Source organism: Pezoporus occidentalis, unplaced genomic scaffold (genome assembly GCF_034315485.1).
Source record: "Pezoporus occidentalis ecotype Australia unplaced genomic scaffold, CSIRO_AGI_Poc_V1 ctg160, whole genome shotgun sequence".
Classification (NCBI taxonomy): Eukaryota; Metazoa; Chordata; class Aves; order Psittaciformes; family Psittacidae; genus Pezoporus; species Pezoporus occidentalis.
Genome location: NW_026913426.1, coordinates 892,998 through 912,866, shown reverse-complemented (window position 1 = coordinate 912,866; position 19,869 = coordinate 892,998). Strand labels below are relative to the sequence as shown.

At 44.7% G+C, this 19,869-nt stretch overlaps 2 protein-coding genes across 3 annotated transcripts in view; one reads left to right on the top strand and one right to left on the bottom strand.

Moving 5' to 3' along the window:
* PITPNC1 (phosphatidylinositol transfer protein cytoplasmic 1) overlaps positions 1–8,543 on the bottom strand; it is a 79,769-nt gene extending 71,226 nt beyond the window's left edge. Inside the window, exon 1 of the mRNA XM_062612597.1 lies at positions 8,471–8,543. Within this exon, the coding sequence (XP_062468581.1) occupies positions 8,471–8,527 (57 nt within the window). The 5' untranslated portion in view covers positions 8,528–8,543. The remainder of the gene's footprint in view (positions 1–8,470) is intronic.
* A 1,796-nt stretch (positions 8,544–10,339) lies between these two features.
* Positions 10,340–19,161, top strand: PSMD12 (proteasome 26S subunit, non-ATPase 12). Of its 2 annotated transcripts, XM_062612629.1 has the most exons (11): positions 10,340–10,489; positions 12,199–12,258; positions 12,479–12,607; positions 13,971–14,078; positions 14,987–15,091; positions 15,466–15,615; positions 15,773–15,907; positions 16,216–16,328; positions 16,700–16,874; positions 17,378–17,455; positions 18,723–19,161. In XM_062612629.1, exons 1-11 carry the CDS (start codon positions 10,382–10,384, stop codon positions 18,930–18,932), a joined length of 1,371 nt encoding a protein of 456 aa, XP_062468613.1. In that variant the 5' UTR covers positions 10,340–10,381; the 3' UTR covers positions 18,933–19,161. The 2 variants fall into 2 exon arrangements, with proteins under 2 accessions (XP_062468613.1, XP_062468614.1); XM_062612630.1 differs by lacking the exon at positions 18,723–19,161 and having other exon boundaries at positions 17,323–17,447.
* Positions 19,162–19,869: the final 708 nt, after the last annotated feature.

The following is a 19,869-nucleotide window of genomic DNA, read 5'->3' as shown; positions in this document are numbered from 1 at the left end:
GTACTGCTTTGCTTTTATAGCTCTCTAGGTGACTACAATGAGTACAGGAAGGTCAGGCTAAAGGAAGGTACTTATTTTCTTCCTGTGGTAAAACACAGCTCTCACTTTCTTCTGTTCATTCTTACAAGTAGGTTGTGCACTGAAAGACTAAAATAGCTGTTCTTATTTGGTACTAAAACTTCACTTCTGATGCTTTCCCCCTCCTAGTTTGTCTCTTATATCATTATAATGAGTCTTCCCAATCCATAAGCTTTAAGGTCATGCTGCATGTAGCAAAGGTCTTGTGATGCCAGTAGACATGACCGCCCACAAAGACCAGATTGGATCTGTTCGCTAAGAAGAGTTACACAACGATTTCTTTTGAAGGGTAAAGGGATGCCCCTAAGTGTAAGGAGCTTTTCCAGATCAATAATTAACTCTGAGTAGTCCTCAAACAACTCTAGCAGTACCCCCCAGTATTAACTGCAAAAAGAAGGCAAGGCTGGCGAGGTTCTCATAAGGCATATCCAGAAAGAATGATTAACCAAGTAAAATGGCCTTTACTTTTCATAGCACTTTATTATCTTGTAAAGGAATAAGTGTAAAACCAAAGATGCATTATAGCTGTTGAATAGTTTCAGTTGCACAATAAGGCTCCATTTTTGCTGGACAACTTCAACCCTAAGCTACCAGAGAAACTTTTTCTGCAGAGCTCATGGCCATGGCATGGTCCAGTTAGCATTTTATTTGTAACTAATCCCATTTAATTCAATTTGAAAAGCTGACTTCCCCTTATGTTTGCTGATAGCCCTCCTGCTTACAACCAACATACTGCTTTTTCAAATGTTCCACACATTCCCATATTCCTGAAAATATGTTCTGTGATTATAGGTGGGAAATGAGAACAGCATCCATAATCAATCATTATTTAATCTATCTGTATTAACTGCAAGATGAGTAGACGCAGTTTGTCCTGCAATAGACAACTGTAGTTTAGGGGGAAAAAGGGTATTTTACGCTTTATACCCTACTAAAGGCTTTTCTGTTCTACATACATATAGTTATGTCTAAATATCACAACACCTGCTAACTTGCAGGGTATAAAAACACTTTCTCAAATGCTTTCATTGACTTTCCAATCTGCCTGAATAAAACATGTTATAACAAGTGCCCTTTGCACACAAAACAGTAGACTATGACACCTTTTAAAGAAGAAATGTACACAAGATGCGAAGAATGCAAACAGTGTTCACACATATGTTGTTGAAATCATTTAGGGACAGAATCCACCCTGGGAGAACTGATAATGTCCAAACCAAGAGCTAAACAACGGCCATTTCGATAAAGGAACAGGCACAACACCTCTAAATGCAGAAGTTGTTCGTGTTGAAAACTCATGATCCACGTTCACAGCCCTTCTGCAGGTCTCTGCTTGTTTGTATTCATGACAATACAGCTGTTCCTACACACCTCATGCAGGCAGTGCTCCCCACAGATCAAACCCAGCTTTCATCTATAGCCGAGAACAGGAGCAATCCCCCTGGCTTCAGCAGAGACACTCTCAGTTGAAATAAAGAACAAAGGAAAACCTGTTTGGACTGCAGGTCTGGCCACACACACACAGTTCAGAACTAACAGAAATAAATGCTAACGGACATCCCTGTTTCCAAGGAAAAAAAAACCTATGATGACTGCTGTACTGATATTCGGCTTTTAAATATACCCAACCTAACTTCACATCTTTATTAGCATTTTACAGCAATAGCTCCATTCTCAACAGGATCCAGCAAAACTGTCTTTCCACCCATTCCCCTACAGAATAATCACTTCCCACACAAATCAAACTTGAATGTGCTTTGCCTCTTCCAAACTACAAGTTCAGTGCCATGCTAAGCTATCAGGTTTGGTTTTCATTTTCAGATAAAAGCCCTGCAATCCTTCCTCTGGAATTACGGCTTGCAGTGAGACTCAAGGCTGAGCATTCTTTAGCTTCTCTGCTCTTTTCAATTGCTTGGTGTTCTTTTCCCTTTTTTAGGAATGTGGGTTTTAACTGATGATATTTAAACCACCACAATGCAGCCCATTGTCATGTTCTCTGATATGATGGAACAAACTATTTGTAAGAATGAATTAACACATGAAAACACAAGGGAAAAAATAACCAAGAAGCAAACTCAACTGCTGATTGCAGCTGGGATGAGGGCTGGTAACATACCCTAAGCAATGACTGCACCAGATTTTACTTGCTCTATGGAATAACTGGAAGAAATGGCTTTTGTGAGGTCTCAGTGCTAAGAAAAGGACTGCATTTGCATGCATGTTTCCCAGAAGTACCGCAAATGAGATAAAGAATGAACTTCTAACTGGGAATCGGATTGGCTTTGTCAACCAACCGCTATATTCTGACCTAATAGAGCTGTTGGTACTATTTTGTTTAGAAATGAACATGGTATTTCCTTTCTTACATAATTTTCAAGCTGAGCAGGCAGTTTGCAACAATATATATGTAACAGCCCTAAATAACTGCCAATAAAAACTCACTTTAATGAGTTTGCCTCAGCCTCGAATAAGAACCCTGGTGGGTGCCACAGCAAGCACTCTTGGAACAGCCTGTCTTCCCTGGCGCCTATGGAACGGGAACAAAGACGCACCTCTCACTGCTGTATCCTAGCTCAAAAAACACAAGAACAGCTCAGTCTGCAGCAATGAGTATATCTCAGGAAGTGTTTTATTTGCAAGAAAGCATTTGGGCTCCATGCTGACAGGTATGAAACACAGCTCCCAACAATACTGAAGTTTCTTATCTGCTAAGGGGATCAACGAAAGCATGCCTCAAGAACAGGATCTGCTGCAGCTCATGAAGACCAGCTCTGCAGAATCTCCTATCCACCACCCTGCCAGAAACCCTTCCAACCTGGAGGCAGGGCTGCTGTGACATCTATCCGCTTCTTACTCTTCTCCAGAGACAAGTTAAGGTCATAGCTGGCAACCAGCACAGTGCCAATTGCTGTACTGTGCATGTGTGTATTTACACACAGAGTCATGACTCCTTGTTACCCAACTGGCCATTACACAACATTTTGATGTACATTTGCACACATTACACGCAGAATCTGACTACAGAAGATGGGGTGCACATGCTTGGCTGGCACAGTTCACACTCCCTTTTGCCTCCTGTACCGATTACCTTCACAGGAATGGCATGGGAAGCCACTGGGGTTTCAATGACAACACACCGTTGGGTAAAGATGGAATTCTTCCTCCTTCATGCTGTGAGACTTCCACGTGTGGCTAACCAGCAAGTCAGCGCTAAACAAGGAAACTGCTCATGGAAATGCTTCTGAATGTGCGTATGAAGTGCACAAGCCGAAAGGCAGAACTTCCAAACAGTGCAAAAAGCAGAGCTGTAAAGTCAAGAGTGAGAAACGCAGCACAAAAAGAGAAGCCATGCAGCTGTGTCAGAAATAACAGCGTTTTCCACATACCCATTGAAACCTACAGCCTTGCAAACACTTCGGTGCTCAAGCCCCAGAAACATCAATGCGCATTAGGTACCCAAGTGCCGCTGTAGAGCAGAGCCCAACATCCCAATCCCGTGAAGAACTGCACATCCTCTGCAAATTGCATTTCCAACAAAGCCCTTTGAGCTACAGAGACTTAGCACCTCGTAGAAGGCAGTTTGGGCATCTTAGAACCAAAGTGCTCTTGTTTTTTAAAGGGTGAGCATTACTGCATGATGTTCTCCCAAGGGCTGCATAGAGCATCACCTTAGTCTACAGAGATGCCCAAAATACCATGCATTATTGGTAGTTAATGTGCAACTAAGGGTAAAAATCAAATAACACCACCTTCATAGACTGTAGGAGATGTCACAAAGATGAACACCAAGAGAAATACAGTGTGGGACTTTATTTAGTATGTAAATCACTATAACAAAAATAAGATACCTGCCAATTGCACATTATTGTCCTAGCTCATTTTATACTTATAATGAAATTCATGCTAAATATCAGATATGTTCTAGGTTCAAGACATCTCAGCTGCAGATCTTGGACTAAATAATGGATAATTCAACATGAGAGAACCTACAAGATGCATGAGTATCTTGGCTAATTGTGTTGCATTGTAGGGAATAAAAGACCCCATCATGCATCAAACACTCTCATTGGGGGGGAGGGTTGGCCTTTTCTGTACCTGGAAATCTTGTTTAACAACAATTTTCCAAAAGAAATCAGATCTGCTCCCTTCTGATAAGGTAACGAACCGTTGTTAACTGAGCGTGGTAGTCTGAGGGCATCAGGAACTGGCTTGGCTAAAACGTTGTCGGCATTAGGACAACACAATAAACTCATGAAATGATGCACTGAAAGAATAATGCCAGCCAGCATCACAGCATGCTATGGAACTTGGCTGGGAAACAGAATAGTTTGTGTCGGGAGGGACACCTTCCACTGGAGCAGCTTGCTCCAGGCCCCCGTGTCCAACCTGGCCTTCAACACTGCCAGGGATGGGGCAGCCACAGCTCCTCTGGGCACCCTGTGCCAGCGCCTCAGCACCCTCACAGTGTGCTGCAATTAAATAACAGAATTAACTATTCTGTTAGTTAAGTTATTTAGGAAGTTCTTAATTAAACCTACGCATTAAACCTGTGCCTGTTCACCTACACGTACACGGCGGGGCTAGGTCCTGCTCCCAGAAAAAGGGATTTCCGGAGCAGCTTCAAGTAAATATTTGGCAGTTCCAATTCGCAGGTTGAGAACACCGTTAATTTGCCAAATTTTCAGACAGGGACAAAAAGCCCATTGAGACGAGCACTCAGTCACACTGCGAGGACTCCTCCGGGCACACTGCAAAGGAACCAAACCAGAACGGTGCAGAGAACACCCGCAGGCTCTACTTAAACAAAAACCCGCTTGAATTAATGGGTGAAATCCCTGCGTTTCGTTACTGCCCGGGGGGAGACGGGTCCAGAAGGGCGCTGCGCTGCCCCGAGTAGAGCCGAACCGAACCGAACCGAGCCGAGCCGAGCCGAGGGGGCCCGGGGCTGCCCCGAGGGGAAGAGCGCCCTCTGGCGGCCGCGGGGAGTGCGCCCCCTGGCGGCCCCTCTGGCGCCCGCCGAAGAGAAACTCCGCGCAGCTCAGGCGCAAGATGCGCGGCGCGCAGCCGGCTCGCGTAGGGCGTGCGCGCAAAAGCAGCCACGTCCGGTGGCGCAGCGCAAGCGGGCTGAGCAGAGCAGCGCTACCTTCCTGCTGCCAACCTGAAATGACCAGCTCATTCACATCCGCACCTGTAAACAACCACGGTTTACACGCACCAGTAACCCCATAGCACGGGCACTGCATGCAGGTACTGCTGCCTTCGTTAAAACAAAGAGCAGGCAGGGTGTTCGCAGATAAGCAGAACCCTAACTCGGAGTTTGGAACGGTCACAAAGAGCGCTCTGACTTCCAGCTGCTTCTCTAAATGATAAAGTTTTGCTAACAAATTACCACCTCCCTACCCTACCTGTGCTGCAGTTTCAGGCCACGTTCCACTGCAAGGGTATTTTAAGCAAAGGTGAAGATATCTTTAGAATCTGGGTTTGGACGGGCGCGTTATCAGATGGGGGATTTCAGCACAAAGCGCTCCCTTGCAAACAGGAGCAAGGCTCTAAAGTCTGCCTGGAAAATCGTCATAACCAACACTTTGAGGACTTCAGTTACCTTCGCTCCTGCGGAATTCCTTTCATTTCCAACCAAAACATTCCTCTCTGCCCAGCCACCTCCGACCAAGTTCATCGCACGAAGAACGATTCAGTAAAGCAAACACAGCCTCAACTCGCCTGGAGGGAGAAGACCCTCGCTAAGTCAGAGCCGTTCCCCGAGGCAGAGCTTACCTCTTCAACTGTCAAAGGCATGCAGATCCGGTACTCCTTCATGAGCATATTCCCCCTGCCTCGGTGCGGACCAGCAAACCGGGAGAAAAGTGGTTATTTCGGCACGATGATCACGACGAAAACCAAGCACGGGGAGCGGGTCCCTTTCTCTGTGCGCGCTTGACAATGCGTCCACACGACAGTAACGCGACCATGCAGGAGGGCTGACCCCGGCGGAGGAGAGCCAACACCGCTGCTCCTGCCTTCCAGTTCCTCCTCTTCCAGAGCGCGCTCACGGCAATCCCGCACCGGCAGCCGCCGCCGAGTCCCGCGCCCCAAACGCCGCCGCTACAGCCCGAGGCATCCGTCGGAAGCGTGCGCAACCGGCCGCCTCCCGCAGCCCCGGCGCGGCATGCCTGGGGCGGCCGCGGAACCACTGATTTCCCCCCCCGGCGCCGCCGGCAGGAAGGACGGGCGCCGGTTACCGAGACAAAGGCGGCTCGAACGCCTCCTTCCCCCGCTGCTCGAACGCGGCTCCCGCTGTGCCCGGGGGGCCGGAGGTGGTGGTGATGGGGGGGGGGGCAGCGCAGCGATCCGGTGGCCGCGGGCTCGGAGCGGCTACAACGGCCCCGGGGGGGGCGGGTGACATCAGCGAGGGGCGGGTTTGAGCGGCGCGGCCGGGCCGCGGAGCTCCGGGTGTCGCCCGGCGGTGCCCCCGGGGAGGCAGCGCTGGAGCGGGGCAAGCCCCGGCTCCAGCTGATCCCAACGCGGAGCCGGCTCGATGCGGGGCGGGGAGGGGGGGGAAGGCTTGGTCCTGCGGGGGACAACGAACGGTGCAAAGCGCTCACAACGCGGGGCAGGGAGAGCCCCGTCAGGGCCCCGGGACTCCGCAGCCGCCTCTCGTTACCGGCGGCGGGGGAGCCGGGGCACAGGATGTGAAGGCCTCACCCATTTCCCTTTCGGTCAGCCCTGCGTTATCAGCCAGCGGGTTCTGCAGCGCAGGCACAACCCGTGTGCTCCTATCGCCTTGTTCCTATTTACTTTCGAACGCCACGTACAAAGTTGGGTGGAAACGCGCCGCCCCCCCCCCCCCGCTGAACAACGGAGCCGTTTCAGGAGGGCTCACCCCGACCCCGAGTAGGCAGATGCTCAGTTACACCGGGTTGCAGTGGGCGTGGGGGCCGCGGTTTCGAGAGGGATTTACCCCGTATGAAGTTGCCACTTGGTAGCACAGGAGCCCGGGTCTGGAACGAGGGGGGATCCCCCCGTTGCACAACCGCAGGTCAATGATAAAACCTTGTATTGCTGCTTGTCCCTGCTTCCCAAGCGGCTGTAAAGCGCGGATCACTGAGAAGCACTGTGCCAGTAACGGGAGAGCACAAGGCACTGCATAATGGCAAATACACACCTGCATTTAAGCAGACACCAGCTACAAAACTGGAATGATGAAAGGCCGTATTGAGGACTGCTAAAGATGAATGGAGGTCTACAGTGAAACGTGTGTTTCATAACAAGACAGAGCACAAACCCCCTCAGAATCCCATTGGTCCTGGATGTACATTTCGAAGCCATGTATATGGTTTTTAGGCCGGAGAGGACACAGTGCCATCTCCTGGAGCTAACGACAGAACTTTCCCATCCCACTGCAATAACGGCACAATATTTCACATGCTCTGCCTTTCCCATGAAGTGCAAACACCTACACAAAGACATGGAAAATCTGGGAGCTCTGGGAACAGCCTGGATTTTCAGCGGAGGTACGAACAATGTCCTTAATGACACTCATATCTCAGACCTGACAACAGCTATTACATACCAAACCTGGGGCTGTAATTCATGATGTTTGTTCTATGTGTTCCTGAAACTTCCATGCAAAATAGCCAAAACAAGGCAATAAACTGTGCTAGGCCAGGTTGGATGGAGCTTGGAGCAACCTGGTCTAGGGGAAGTTGTCCCTGCCCATGGCAGAGGGGTTGGAACTAGATGGTCCTTAAGGTCCCTTCCAACCCAAACCATTCCATGATGCTATGATATTACCTATAGATTACAGGTAATGCAAATTCAGATCTAAACCATCTGCTTCAGTTTTAAGTGATTTGCTAATGGGTTCATTCATGGAAGACAATGTATCTGGATTACTGCTGAAAAGCAGCATAAGTAAGTGGAACTTATTTGCATAAGGCCTTGATACTACTCAGCTGTAGGTAGAGACACTGATTTCAATAAAAACAGGAGAAAGACCTAAACTAGTTTATCTCCTGTTACCTGATTTCAGCATAAACTGACCATTATAGCTCTATTTAAAACATCAAAGCATGATGTCTGCAGAAAGTAGTGTCTGATCCCGGAGCTGCTTCAACCAGAAACCAAAATCACTTCCCCTACCTACAGTGAAACGCTCTTCAGTCTCCCCACACTCACCCCCAGGGGAACAGCCCATTCTAGTGCTCTCTGCACATGCACGTGGGGAATTAACCAGGGACCCCACCAATACCCTTTACAAACAGTGCTCACCAAATGCTTCCATTTCAGGTCATGCTGGCAGGGAAGACGTCTGGCTCCAGCTAGGCAGGATTTCTGCCAAGCGAGCCCACCTCAGTGTCTGTTTTCCGTGTACTGTAAGAAACAAACCTCTTACCTCTGCATCGTGTTCTCTGTGGCCACTTGTGAAAATGGGACATTCTTCACTCATCATTCATTTTGACCTGGGGGGAAAAGCCCATATTGAACCATGCTGAGCAGTAACTCCACATGGACTTGTGTCAGCAAAATGTGGCTTCTTAATGAGACAACAAAAGGCAACTATTCCTTGACGCATTTTACAGAGAGTTTTGAGTAAGAACTGAGGGGGTTTTGAGCCATTCAGGAAGTCTACATTGGAGGCAAAAGCTGCCTCCTCATGTCCCAGCACACCCATGCAGGCGAGGGAATATAACAGTTGCAGTTATGCATTCACCTCCTTACCCTTTTGCTGCCTGAACCAACATGACTGTGTATGGGAACATGCTCAATTACATTACATGTGAGGTTTTGCTTCCCTGAAAGCCATCGCTCCTTATCCATCAACTGTAAAATTACACTAATATGGAGATTTTACCATTCAAAATAAGTAGCCAAAGCTCTGTAGAAACCTGTGAATGGCCACCGTTAGGAGAGAGCTCACTCTCCACGACAGGCATGTAGTTTTGGTATTTAGGTCAATTAATAACCAAAAATCATTCCGAATGAAGGATAAATTCTGATAACTAGACTTCTTAAGTCTGAGTTCAGAGAGAAGGTGACTCAAATCCATGGTCTGTGCTGTGCTAGCTGGAAAGCAAGTACCAGACACAACTGCAAAATACAGTATTAGCTCTGAACTCCTTCAGCTGAATTACTCTGAGTTTACACCAGATGCAGTAACTCGGTCTTCATTCTGTAAGCAAAAGATGTAGCACAGTTATCTCGAATTGCCTTTGCCATGTTAACATGTTGGTACGTACACAGATTGGAGTAACACAACACAAGGTGTAATGTTATAGTAACCTGTTTCCCCCGGGAGAGAACCCCTACAGAAAAGGGCATTCATTGATCAGGATTTAGGAGTTGCTTTCTTGCAAACATACAGTCCCAGCCTGGTTTGTGTTGGAAGGGACCTTAAAGCTCATCCAGCTCCAACCCCTGCCACGGCCAGGGACCCCTTCCCCTCGAGCAGCTTGCTCCAAGCCCCTGTGTTCAACCTGGCCTTGAACACTGCCAGGGATGGGGCAGCCACAGCTTCTCTGGGCACCCTGTGCCAGCGCCTCAGCACCCTCACAGGGAAGAGCTTATGAGCGCTGAACTCCTCCAGTGATTGCAGTTCCTGTAGTGCATGGAATCCTCTGCTGGGATGGGAGATGACAACAATCTGCCGCCACGTGTATTGTACCGACATCTATCAAAGCCACGAATGGTGCAACACCGTCTGAAATCAGGATGCTTGCGCTCCCCAAAATCATGGCATCTCCTACCTTCTCCTCACCTCTCCAGCAACGCAAGTTGATTCAATGGCTCAAGGCTGGAACACGACACACACTTAAATCCTCATGGTGACAAGCTACTGCACCCCGCCTCCTCCACCGAGGTCGCACCGTGGGGCTGCCCGCCACACGAACGCGGAGTGCCCGTCCCAACATACAGAGGAACGGCGCAAGAACACCGTCCCGATGACCCCCCCGCAGCCCCATCAAGGTCTGGAGCTCCTGACACCGGCTACGAGCAACACCGTGGCTGTAGCGGCTGTGCCGAGACCCCACGGCAGTGCTGATACCGCAGGGCTCCATTGTGGACCCAGTGCCCCGGGCCTGGCGCCCCATCCCCGGGTACCGGGGAGACCCTTCCCTCCCGGGCGCGCCAAGAGCCGCGCCAGGCTCCGCCCCTTCGGCGTGTCCCCGCCCCTCACGCCCCGCCCCGCCCCGGGTCCTGAGGCGGCCGGGGGTGGCTCCGTCAGCGCCTGCCGAGCGTGTCCTGCCCGCTTCCGGTGCGCTGTGTGTGTGTGCGCCGGCGGGGGCCGCGGGGCGCAGCCGGGGCCATGGCGGAGGGCGGCGCGGAGCGGGCCGATGGCCGCATCGTGAAAATGGAGGTGGATTACAGCGCGACCGTGGACCAGCGGCTGCCCGAGTGCGAGCGGCTGGCGCAGGTGAGCGGGACGGGGCGGGGCGGATGGGCTGAGTCATGGCGCGGGGTGAGCTAGGCCGCGCTCGGGGAGGCCCGGGGTATGCGTGCGGCAGCTTCTTGACACCCGGCCCTGCCTTGGGGAAAGGGAGAAGTCGGGGCTGCTCCATTGCTTCCCTGGCAGTGCACGGGAGGGTGGGGAGGGAGGCGAGAGGAGAGCAGAGTGCAGCCGATCCTGTCAGGTTGGGCAGGCAGCGCTTTGGTGCTGACTGGGCTGTGTACGTGCCCCAAAAGGCTGGCATGAAGGGCCAGAGCCATGGCAGGCTGATGGGGTGCTTGGCATCTGCTCAGCAAACGTGTGTGCACCCAGCCACAGGCCACCTCAGGATGGCTTTTTGGTGGGTTCATAGAAGTAATCACACATAGGGTGTGTGTTAAGGACTTTTTGTAATGGTCTGCCTCATCTCAGACCTCATAACAGACAGAGGGGATTTGCTGTTAGGTTCTGTCGTGGTAGGATGTCATCTCATTCTTTCCATGCCACAAATACCCTGCCTGATCCACGTCTTGTTGTGATGGACACGTTATTCTGTAAAGCGCATGTAGGATTCTGAAGGCAGTAGCCGTAAAATGAGCAAAACACATCTTACATTATCTTAAGACTGTGTTGTATGGAGAGTAGGAACAGGCGTTCATGGGCACAGCTCTGCATGAGTATGGACACCACGACCATGGTCACTGCTGCATAACACGTATTGCTATGTGCAGTAAGAGCACATCCTTGACAAAACAGTACATCTGGTTTGAAAGGTCTCAGTGGGGTGGGTGTGTTTTAGAAATAAATCTAATTTTCTCTTTTTGTGTTATTAATTCTCTAGTTTCTAACCATTTTTTTTTGCAGCCCCACAGTTGCCCAAATTCCCCCATGATCATAGAATCCCAGACTGGTTTGGGTTGGAAGAGACCTTAAAGCTCATCCAGTTACAACCCCCTGCCGGTGGCAGGGACACCTTCCACTAGAGCAGCTTGCTCCAAGCCCTGTCCAGCTTTGCCATTTTAAATCCGGTGTAAAACATTAACTTTCTTTTTTACGAGATATTGGTAGGAATTACAATTTAGGACTAAAAGTACATTGTGGCATCTTTAGGTTCTCTAAAGATAGGCAAATACAGTTCTCAAGCCCCCAAAAGCAACAGTATTATAATTATAGAATATAGAATCATAGAATAGTTAGGGTTGGAAAGTCCCAGTTCCATGCTTAGACAGTAAAACATGTAGTTTATACTTTCTGTAATACCCTCTAATTAAGATATGATGAATGTGGATGAAAGTAATGGTAGAACAATTTCTTGGCCAAGGTATCTAATTGCATCTCTGTTCTCACTGAAAGCTTTGTTTTGGCTAGGAAGAAATGAGCCTTCTGTCTAGGTGGGTGAATGTGAGCTGATCTAACCTGCCTGATACCTGTCTGTCTTGAGGGACAGACCTAGCAACTTACGGCATGTGTTGGGCAGAAATGGAACTCGTATCTTTCCAGTTTCATCTGTGTGTAGAACCTTAAAGTTAATACTGTGTTTCTTTTGTTAAGGGGAAAACCCCTTTGTAGTACAACCCAAACTTAAATGAGCGTGCAGACTGGTCTGGTTTCTACTTACATGAGAATTGGAGCTACTCTCCATTTAAATTGAAATGTGTTCTTCACTCACTGTGATAATTCTTTCCCTATCACATTAGGAAGGAAGATTGCAAGAAGTAATTGAAAACCTTCTCTCCTTGGAAAAACAAACACGAACGGTAAGCAGCATATGGTGTCCTACACCCCTCCTGTTCCACTGCATTCAAGTCATGTGGGGAATTGCAGTCTGGTGTTTCTCTTCTGCTGTTCTTTTCTTTAAAAAGGAAATCAATGAGGCTAGGAATAACCAGTTTTTTTCCCTTCATAGAATTGGAATGCAAGGCATGGAGGTCTGCAGCTTGTTCAGTCCATCACTAATACGCTCTTTGTTTTTTGCAGGCATCTGACATGGTCTCCACATCCCGTATCTTAGTTGCTATAGTGAAAATGTGTTACGAAGCTAAGGACTGGGATGCCCTTAATGAAAACATTATTCTTCTATCAAAGAGAAGAAGTCAGTTAAAACAGGTGAATTTAATCCTTTGAAACAAACTTTACATTTCGATCATGTATTATGGATCTGATTCCCCCTAGTGTGTAGGGACTTTCCTGACTTCGTAGCGCCTGCCTCAGTGTATTCTTCTTAGCTTCTGATGTATTTTGGTAGGCATATGAAAGCCAGTAATGAAACTGATGTCTGGAGTTCGTCTGTCTTCATGTGGTGCCTCAGCACCCTGTGGTCCAGCTTGTCATTCTTGGCAACACAGCTGTGGCTTTCTGCTTTCATGCGTATCAATGCTTTTAGATGGTGATTCATCTTTACGCTCTTCTGCATAAAGCCTGAATTCCCTATTGTTAATTTTTTGGGTTTACATGAGGTGTCCATTAAACAATTACTACAGTTTGCTGTGCTCAAATAAGGTATATGATTTACATGCTTGCTTCTGAAACTCACACTCTGGAATTCAGTTTTGTTTCAGAAATCAGCCATCGGGATAGCTGAATGCACTTGCGCTTAAGAGGTTACAAAGTTTATTGCACTGTGCGTTTAGTTTGACTTAATTAGAACTCAGCAGCAGGTAATTTTAATGGCATCATTGCTTTAGGAAGAAAAAGGTCACATACTTAATGTACAGAAACGTTAGGAGTTTGTGTAAAAGTCCAGTACGGTTTAGTTCTCTAACTTGCTCAGACTGGCCGAAGACTTGAATCATTTCCGCTTCCAATTCATTGGCTGAATTTTCTTTTTGGGGAAGAAGTTTCTAGAAGTTTCATCCCGCTTTCTGGTTTTTAGAAGTATGTATTTTGATAATAATCCTAACACCTTTGTCAGCGTTGTTAACAGGAGAACATATACCAGTACCTGTGCTTGCCACTGAAGGATGCTTGCTTATTGGTGCCTCTTTGGGAATATGCAGAGATGGGAAAGCATCAATCAGAAATCATTGCCCCTCTTCCTTTCCTTCCTGAAAAATCTGCAGGTGTCCTAAAGAGAAGGGCTAGTGCACACCCTTAAAAGAAGATACACTTTCCTTCAACCATGCAGGTCTTAGGGCGAACAGATAAGTTTTGTCAGTCCATGTGAGAGCCGTGTGGATTTGGCAGGAGTGCTACTTTTAAGGCGAGAACCATGTGGGATGAACTGAGTATCACTGGAAAAACTGAGATGTAAGAAGTGACAGCACAGCATCACGTTTGACTTGTAGCATCAGTTGTTAGCAGCATTGCACACAATTTCATGAGTCAAAGCAATGATGTATCTTACATTCTTATCGAAACGAGTATCTTTAGTTTGATATGAAACTATTTAGTACTTACCTCTGAGTGTTATAGTTTGAATACCTTTGCAAAATCTAACCCCACGGTATGCTTTCTGCTGTTGTTGTTCTAGGCAGTTGCTAAAATGGTCCAGCAGTGCTGCACTTACGTTGAAGAAATCACAGACTTGCCAGTCAAACTGCGCTTAATTGACACGTTGCGTATGGTTACAGAAGGAAAAGTAAGATTTTGTTTTAAGACAGTGTCTAAAAGGTAGAATAAAAATGTTCACCTTCTTTAAAAGCGTAGCTTCTTAATGTTATTTCTTAATCTTGTACAAAGAAAAGCGAAAGTAATATTTAAGTTAACCCAAGAAACCAAGTAGTATATTCCTTTCCAAAAGACAGCAATCACAGTCAAGTAATGTGCTAAAACACTGGTTGTATTTCCAGGATGCAGATGTTTGGATGTATTATTAACAAAATAATACATTTCAGAGTGCTAAAATGGCATTTATTTTTCACTTGGAAAATGTTGTGCATTTGAATTTCTAAGAGAAATGGGCAGGTTTAGTTTAATTTCCAATGCACTCGGCAAGGTGTTACATACAGTTACGGTAACCAGAAGGTGATATCAAAACATTATACCAAGCTAATTGTGCACATAATATTCCTTTTGCTTTAAGAAAATAATTCTGGAATAAGGCAAATTTCTGTTAATGTTATGGCTTTTGTTTGTTTAAAGTCTAAATTGTTAGTAATCAGGTGTTGTTGATTTACAGCTGGTTAGGAGTGAGTAAAACAGCGCAAACGGTACTGCCCATTAACCACGGAAGTCTTAACTTTGTATCTGTTTTGGTGTATTTTAGTCAAAATATTTAATACTTTGTTCACAGAGCACATCCTTTTATCTTTACTTAAAGAATGGTATTAAGTATTCTAGATTAATTTGGCCCAAGTGCTTCTGGTGCATCAGCTATCCATCATATTTTATCTGTGTGTGTTGTAGATAGTGTCAGTCTAGAGGATAGAAACACAAGGAATTAATCGGTTGTATGACAACATCAAATAAATGTCTTAGTGGGGTTACAGACTTCGAGTTGCACACTTTAGAAAATGCCAGTGTTTAAACTATGGCTTCTGCTTTCAGATATATGTGGAAATTGAACGTGCTCGCCTGACAAAGACACTTGCAACAATAAAAGAACAGAATGGTGAAGTGAAAGAGGCTGCCTCTATTCTGCAGGAACTGCAGGTAACGTGCCTTGTCACTCAAAATCATGTCATCTCTTAGATTATCCTTTGAAAACTTCATCAGGTACATCTGCAGAAATGCCTGGAATGAGATTAACTGTTATTAGTCAAAGTGTAATTCAGTTTTAGCTGGTTTCCTTAGTCTCATAGTTGGGTTACTTAGAATATTTCCTACTTGGAAAACAGATTTCAGTTCTCCAGGTGGTGCATTGAGTTCAGTGTTAATGGATTCTTCTGATTCTTTTCTCCATTTTCACTTGCTTTTTCTGTTTTGTTCCCCTCTCTCCACCCTGACAAACTCCCACTCTCCTTGCACAATGAAGACTTCATTTGATTTGACTTTGACAGTGTTAAGTAGTTACATTTTCATTTTAGGTGGAAACCTATGGTTCAATGGAAAAGAAAGAACGTGTAGAATTTATCTTGGAGCAGATGAGACTCTGTCTAGCTGTAAAAGACTATATTCGGACTCAAATTATCAGCAAAAAAATTAACACAAAATTCTTCCAAGAAGAAAACACAGAAGTAAGTCACTGGAGGACATTTTCCTCTCCCTCTGCCCTTCCCAGTTTTAATCTGCTATGACTGTCTTCAGGTCCAAGTGTATTTGAATCCCTTTGTTTTCTGTGATCCAATATAATCCATGGAGCTGTATTAATTTTGCTGTTTGCCACTGTTTCAGAAACTAAAGCTGAAATATTACAACTTAATGATCCAGCTGGATCAACATGAAGGCTCCTACCTCTCTATCTGCAAGCACTACAGAGCCATTTATGATACTCCCTGTATCCAGGCTGAAAGCGAGAAGTGGCAGCAGGTAAAGAAGCATTACATACAAAATGTCTGTATTTTCATGTGGCAAATACCCATTTCTATACCAGATCAATTTACAGCAGTTGAAGTAGCTCATCAGTCTGTTGTTCTTGGGGTTATTTTAATGGCTGTGTTAACAAATTGATTAGTTGAAAACAGCTCTAATTGACCGCAAGATAACATCAGTTTCACCTAAACTTAATACACTGGGCTTAAGCCTTTTACATGTTAAACTCTTGAGGTCTGTGGGAAGTGTTTTCAATTCCTTTGTTTAATTATGGGAGAAAACCCACACTCTTTCCTCTTAAACAGGCACTGAAGAGCGTTGTTCTTTATGTAATTCTTTCACCCTATGACAACGAACAGTCCGATTTGGTGCACAGAATTAGTAGTGACAAAAAGCTAGAAGAAATCCCCAAGTATAAGTAAGTATTCTTTCTAACACAGTTCTTAGTTAAAACAAAGAATGTTTCTCTCAAGCTGGCTGTGCAAGTGGAAACCGTGCTGAGTCTGCTGTCAGCATCTGGGAATTTAATGCTGTATGAAAAATAATGCAATATTCATGATTGTGCAAGTTCTACATTAAAGTAAATGTCCTTTAATGAGAGAAAGATCTTTATTAGCAACACAGTCTGACTTGAGCTGCCCCCATAGCGTGAAGTATTACATTCATGAAGAACAGTAAATACTAATAGAAATAAAATGAAAGCATATTAAAGTACTGCTTTGATCTATTTAAGTATGAAATGAGGTTTATTAATACAGGATTGTAAGCCAACTTTACTAAATCATTTAGAGACCTCCTAAAACTATTTACCACCATGGAATTGATGCGATGGACTGCCCTAGTTGAAGAATATGGGAAAGAATTGAGAGAAGGATCCCTCGACAGTCCTGCAACAGATGTTTTTGGCTGCACAGAGGAAGGTGAAAAGAGATGGAAAGATTTAAAGAACAGAGTTGTGGAACATGTAAGTCTGGCAGTTTTTAAGCTCTAGCTATGTATTCAGCGCCTCAACTAAAAATGCTTTTCACTTGCCGTATTTCAGTTACAAAGAGAAACAAAAGCAGCATGTAGTAAAGCAGCAGATAGTTGCCTTGTCCATTGTGTTCCATTTTCAACATTTGCTCATCTGTCTTTATTATTGATAGGTATTTGGCACAGTTGCCAGAACACAAAGATTATACTGCACTCAAATTGTGAGATTTAGCATTCACGTTTCAATGGAGCAGAAACTTGAAAGTCTTGTTTTGTATTGAATTTGTAATTAGTTGATTAGATTACCTACTAATTTGTCACGTAGAGACTTTTCTGCCTTTTACAAACAAAGGAACTCAGGTTCATAATTACCTCATGTACCTTCTGAACCTTACACAGCTCCTAATCTGCTTTTAACATTGGCTCTTATATTTTTGCAGTCTGCTTCAGTTATTTTTTGCACATAACTCTCTGCTCTGAAAACTTTTATTCCAGAATATTAGAATAATGGCTAAATATTACACCAGAATTACAATGAAGAGAATGGCACAGCTCCTGGATCTGTCTGTTGATGTAAGTGTTACTTTCCTTATCCTTCTTTCATAAAGGGTTTGGAAGCATATGTGTACATGTGTTTGTGGCAAAAATATAGGCAAAGTCATGTTCTCTTTGAGTTCTGTTTTTTTGCTTGGAAAGCTGTGTAAGTGATGCCATGGATCATCATGGCATTGTTTTACAGACAATGCAGGAAGATGTAGCATTGTAGAAGTACAGTGCTTGGTTCACAATTCTCAGGGTTTACACTTGTGGCTATGGATATAAGTAGCTGTTACTGTATCTCTATATGCCTGTCTTTGTATTATTCTTGCAGCTCTCCTGGCTTTGTCCTCAGCCTGTCCTTCATCCCTCGTTTGTGTTACCAGTGCTTTTCAGGTCTTACAGGGAGAATGAAGTGTGCTATACTAATAGATAGGGAGCATTAACTGAACTTCAGTTCACTGGGTTCTTTTTATGAGGAGTGTAAAAGTCGGTAATAATATTAATCCAGTTATTTGTTGCTTTGCTAGTCAACCTGAAGACCTGAGTGTATTTTCATGCCTTTTGGGGAGTTAGAAAACTGATGTTTTTTTTTAATCCAGGCAGAACGTGGTTTCATGATGCACGTGCCCATACGGCAAAAGCTGCTCTTAAAAATTCACTTATATTCAACATCTCATCTAAATGCTGGACCTTTGTGTCTTGTGTTTCAGTGTTAAAAGGTTTTTGTCAATGGGTAATTAAAACTGACTGAAGATATAACAGGGTTTTGGTTTCTCACCTTTAAATGTCCCTGTTCATAGATGGTTGTACTTTGGGGACATGGGCAGGAGTAGTTTTTCTGTCATCCCCCTTTGTGTTTTCAAGAGCTTTCCAAAGGGGTTCATACATCATGGCATATTGGTATTTCAAGTGCAAGTGAAAAGCTTTGCCTTACTTCCTTCTAATTAAATCTGCTCTTTTCCACAAATAAACCTGGTTTGACAGTAGTCAGTAATTCACAGATTTTCCTATGCCCCTCTTGTCAGACGGCTTGATCTGATACCCGTGTAGCCAGGTGTTCCAAAGTGTAAAAGTCTGTTGGTGTAGGATATTAAACTTCTAATTCCATGAAAGGTAATTACCTTGCAGTGCCAACGTGTGTAGTTTTAATTGCGTGGGCTTTTAAGTACAATATTACTATAGCTGTATTTCTGTTGAGTGTAAAGAAAATCTTGTTCTCTGCTTTAATGCTGGGGAGGAATTCTGATGTTTTATAGATAAAAAAGCTTTTTTCCTGACTTAGTGTTGTTTGTCTTTACAGGAATCGGAGGAGTTCCTGTCTAACCTGGTAGTTAATAAAACCATCTTTGCTAAGGTAGACAGGCTGGCAGGAATTATCAATTTTCAGAGGCCAAAGGACCCAAACAATATACTCAATGACTGGTCTCACAAGCTCAACTCACTCATGGCCCTAGTTAACAAAACCACGCATCTCATTGCCAAAGAGGAGATGATACATAACCTGCAGTAAGGTGCTTCAGTAGTGTTTTTGAAGAAGGTATAAAATCTTCATAATAGAGACTATTATTCCAATGTGTGTATGGTTTGTTTTCTCCTTGTCAAGCCTTCCTGGTCTAAAATTTAGAACATAAATCTGAAATTCCTGTTGACAATTAAGTTCCCTTGATTATTCTTTCAGTTGTTTAATGTTTTTGCTACAATTGGTGGAAGAGCATAATAAAACTGTATTGCCTGTATAATAGCAGTCTTGTGATTTCTTTTTCATGTATACCTGTATCTCTCTAACACATAATTCTGTGGTTATTTCATTACAGGACTATTTGTGAGGCTGAGATTGAGAAGATACACTGTATATAATAAAATCCTAGGGTTTTGCAATAGCATGCATTGAGGTAACTTAAAATATTTTAATGTTATGTCAGGATACTTTTTGAGCAAAATTCTGGATGTTCATGCTTAAGAATAGTGCTATTTTTTGTGATTTGAGACTACAGATAGACTTCTGATTCTAAACTGAATGAGAAATCTACCTGAACTTTGCTTGGTGCAAGGCACTGATTTTCAGTTTCTTTGGTAAGAGTTTATTATGGATACAAAAGCAATTATGCAGTTAGCTAAGGTAGTACTTCAGAGCTGCTGCTTCTCATCATTGAATGTGTTACATTTGGAGAAGCTAATGTTCTATTATTTGCTCTAAACCTACTTGTAATGGAGAGAAGCTGTAGACTTTTCCCCTTGTGTGTGTTCTGGCTTTTTAAGGAAGTAAAATCATAGCATGAATGTATGGTAGGAATCAATGGGACTTACTGAGTTTGCTCTGGTTTGTAATGATGCTAGCTATAACTATTCATAATCAATTAGGCAGAGACTGTAATTGTAAATGATGTACTGAGGTGTTTACAAATCCTCTTTTAAAGCACACTGAACTTCATTGACACCACCACTCT

What these genes read in the sequence shown, in the direction of transcription:
- PSMD12 (XM_062612629.1), top strand. Translation starts at nt 10,382, where the DNA reads ATGGCGGAGGGCGGCGCGGAGCGGGCCGATGGCCGCATCGTGAAAATG. An exon ending in GAAGAAATCCCCAAGTATAA is followed by an intron (nt 16,329 to 16,699) that starts GTAAGTATTCTT and finishes TAAATCATTTAG; the next exon opens with AGACCTCCTAAAACTATTTA. An exon ending in AGAACAGAGTTGTGGAACAT is followed by an intron (nt 16,875 to 17,377) that starts GTAAGTCTGGCA and finishes CTTTTATTCCAG; the next exon opens with AATATTAGAATAATGGCTAA.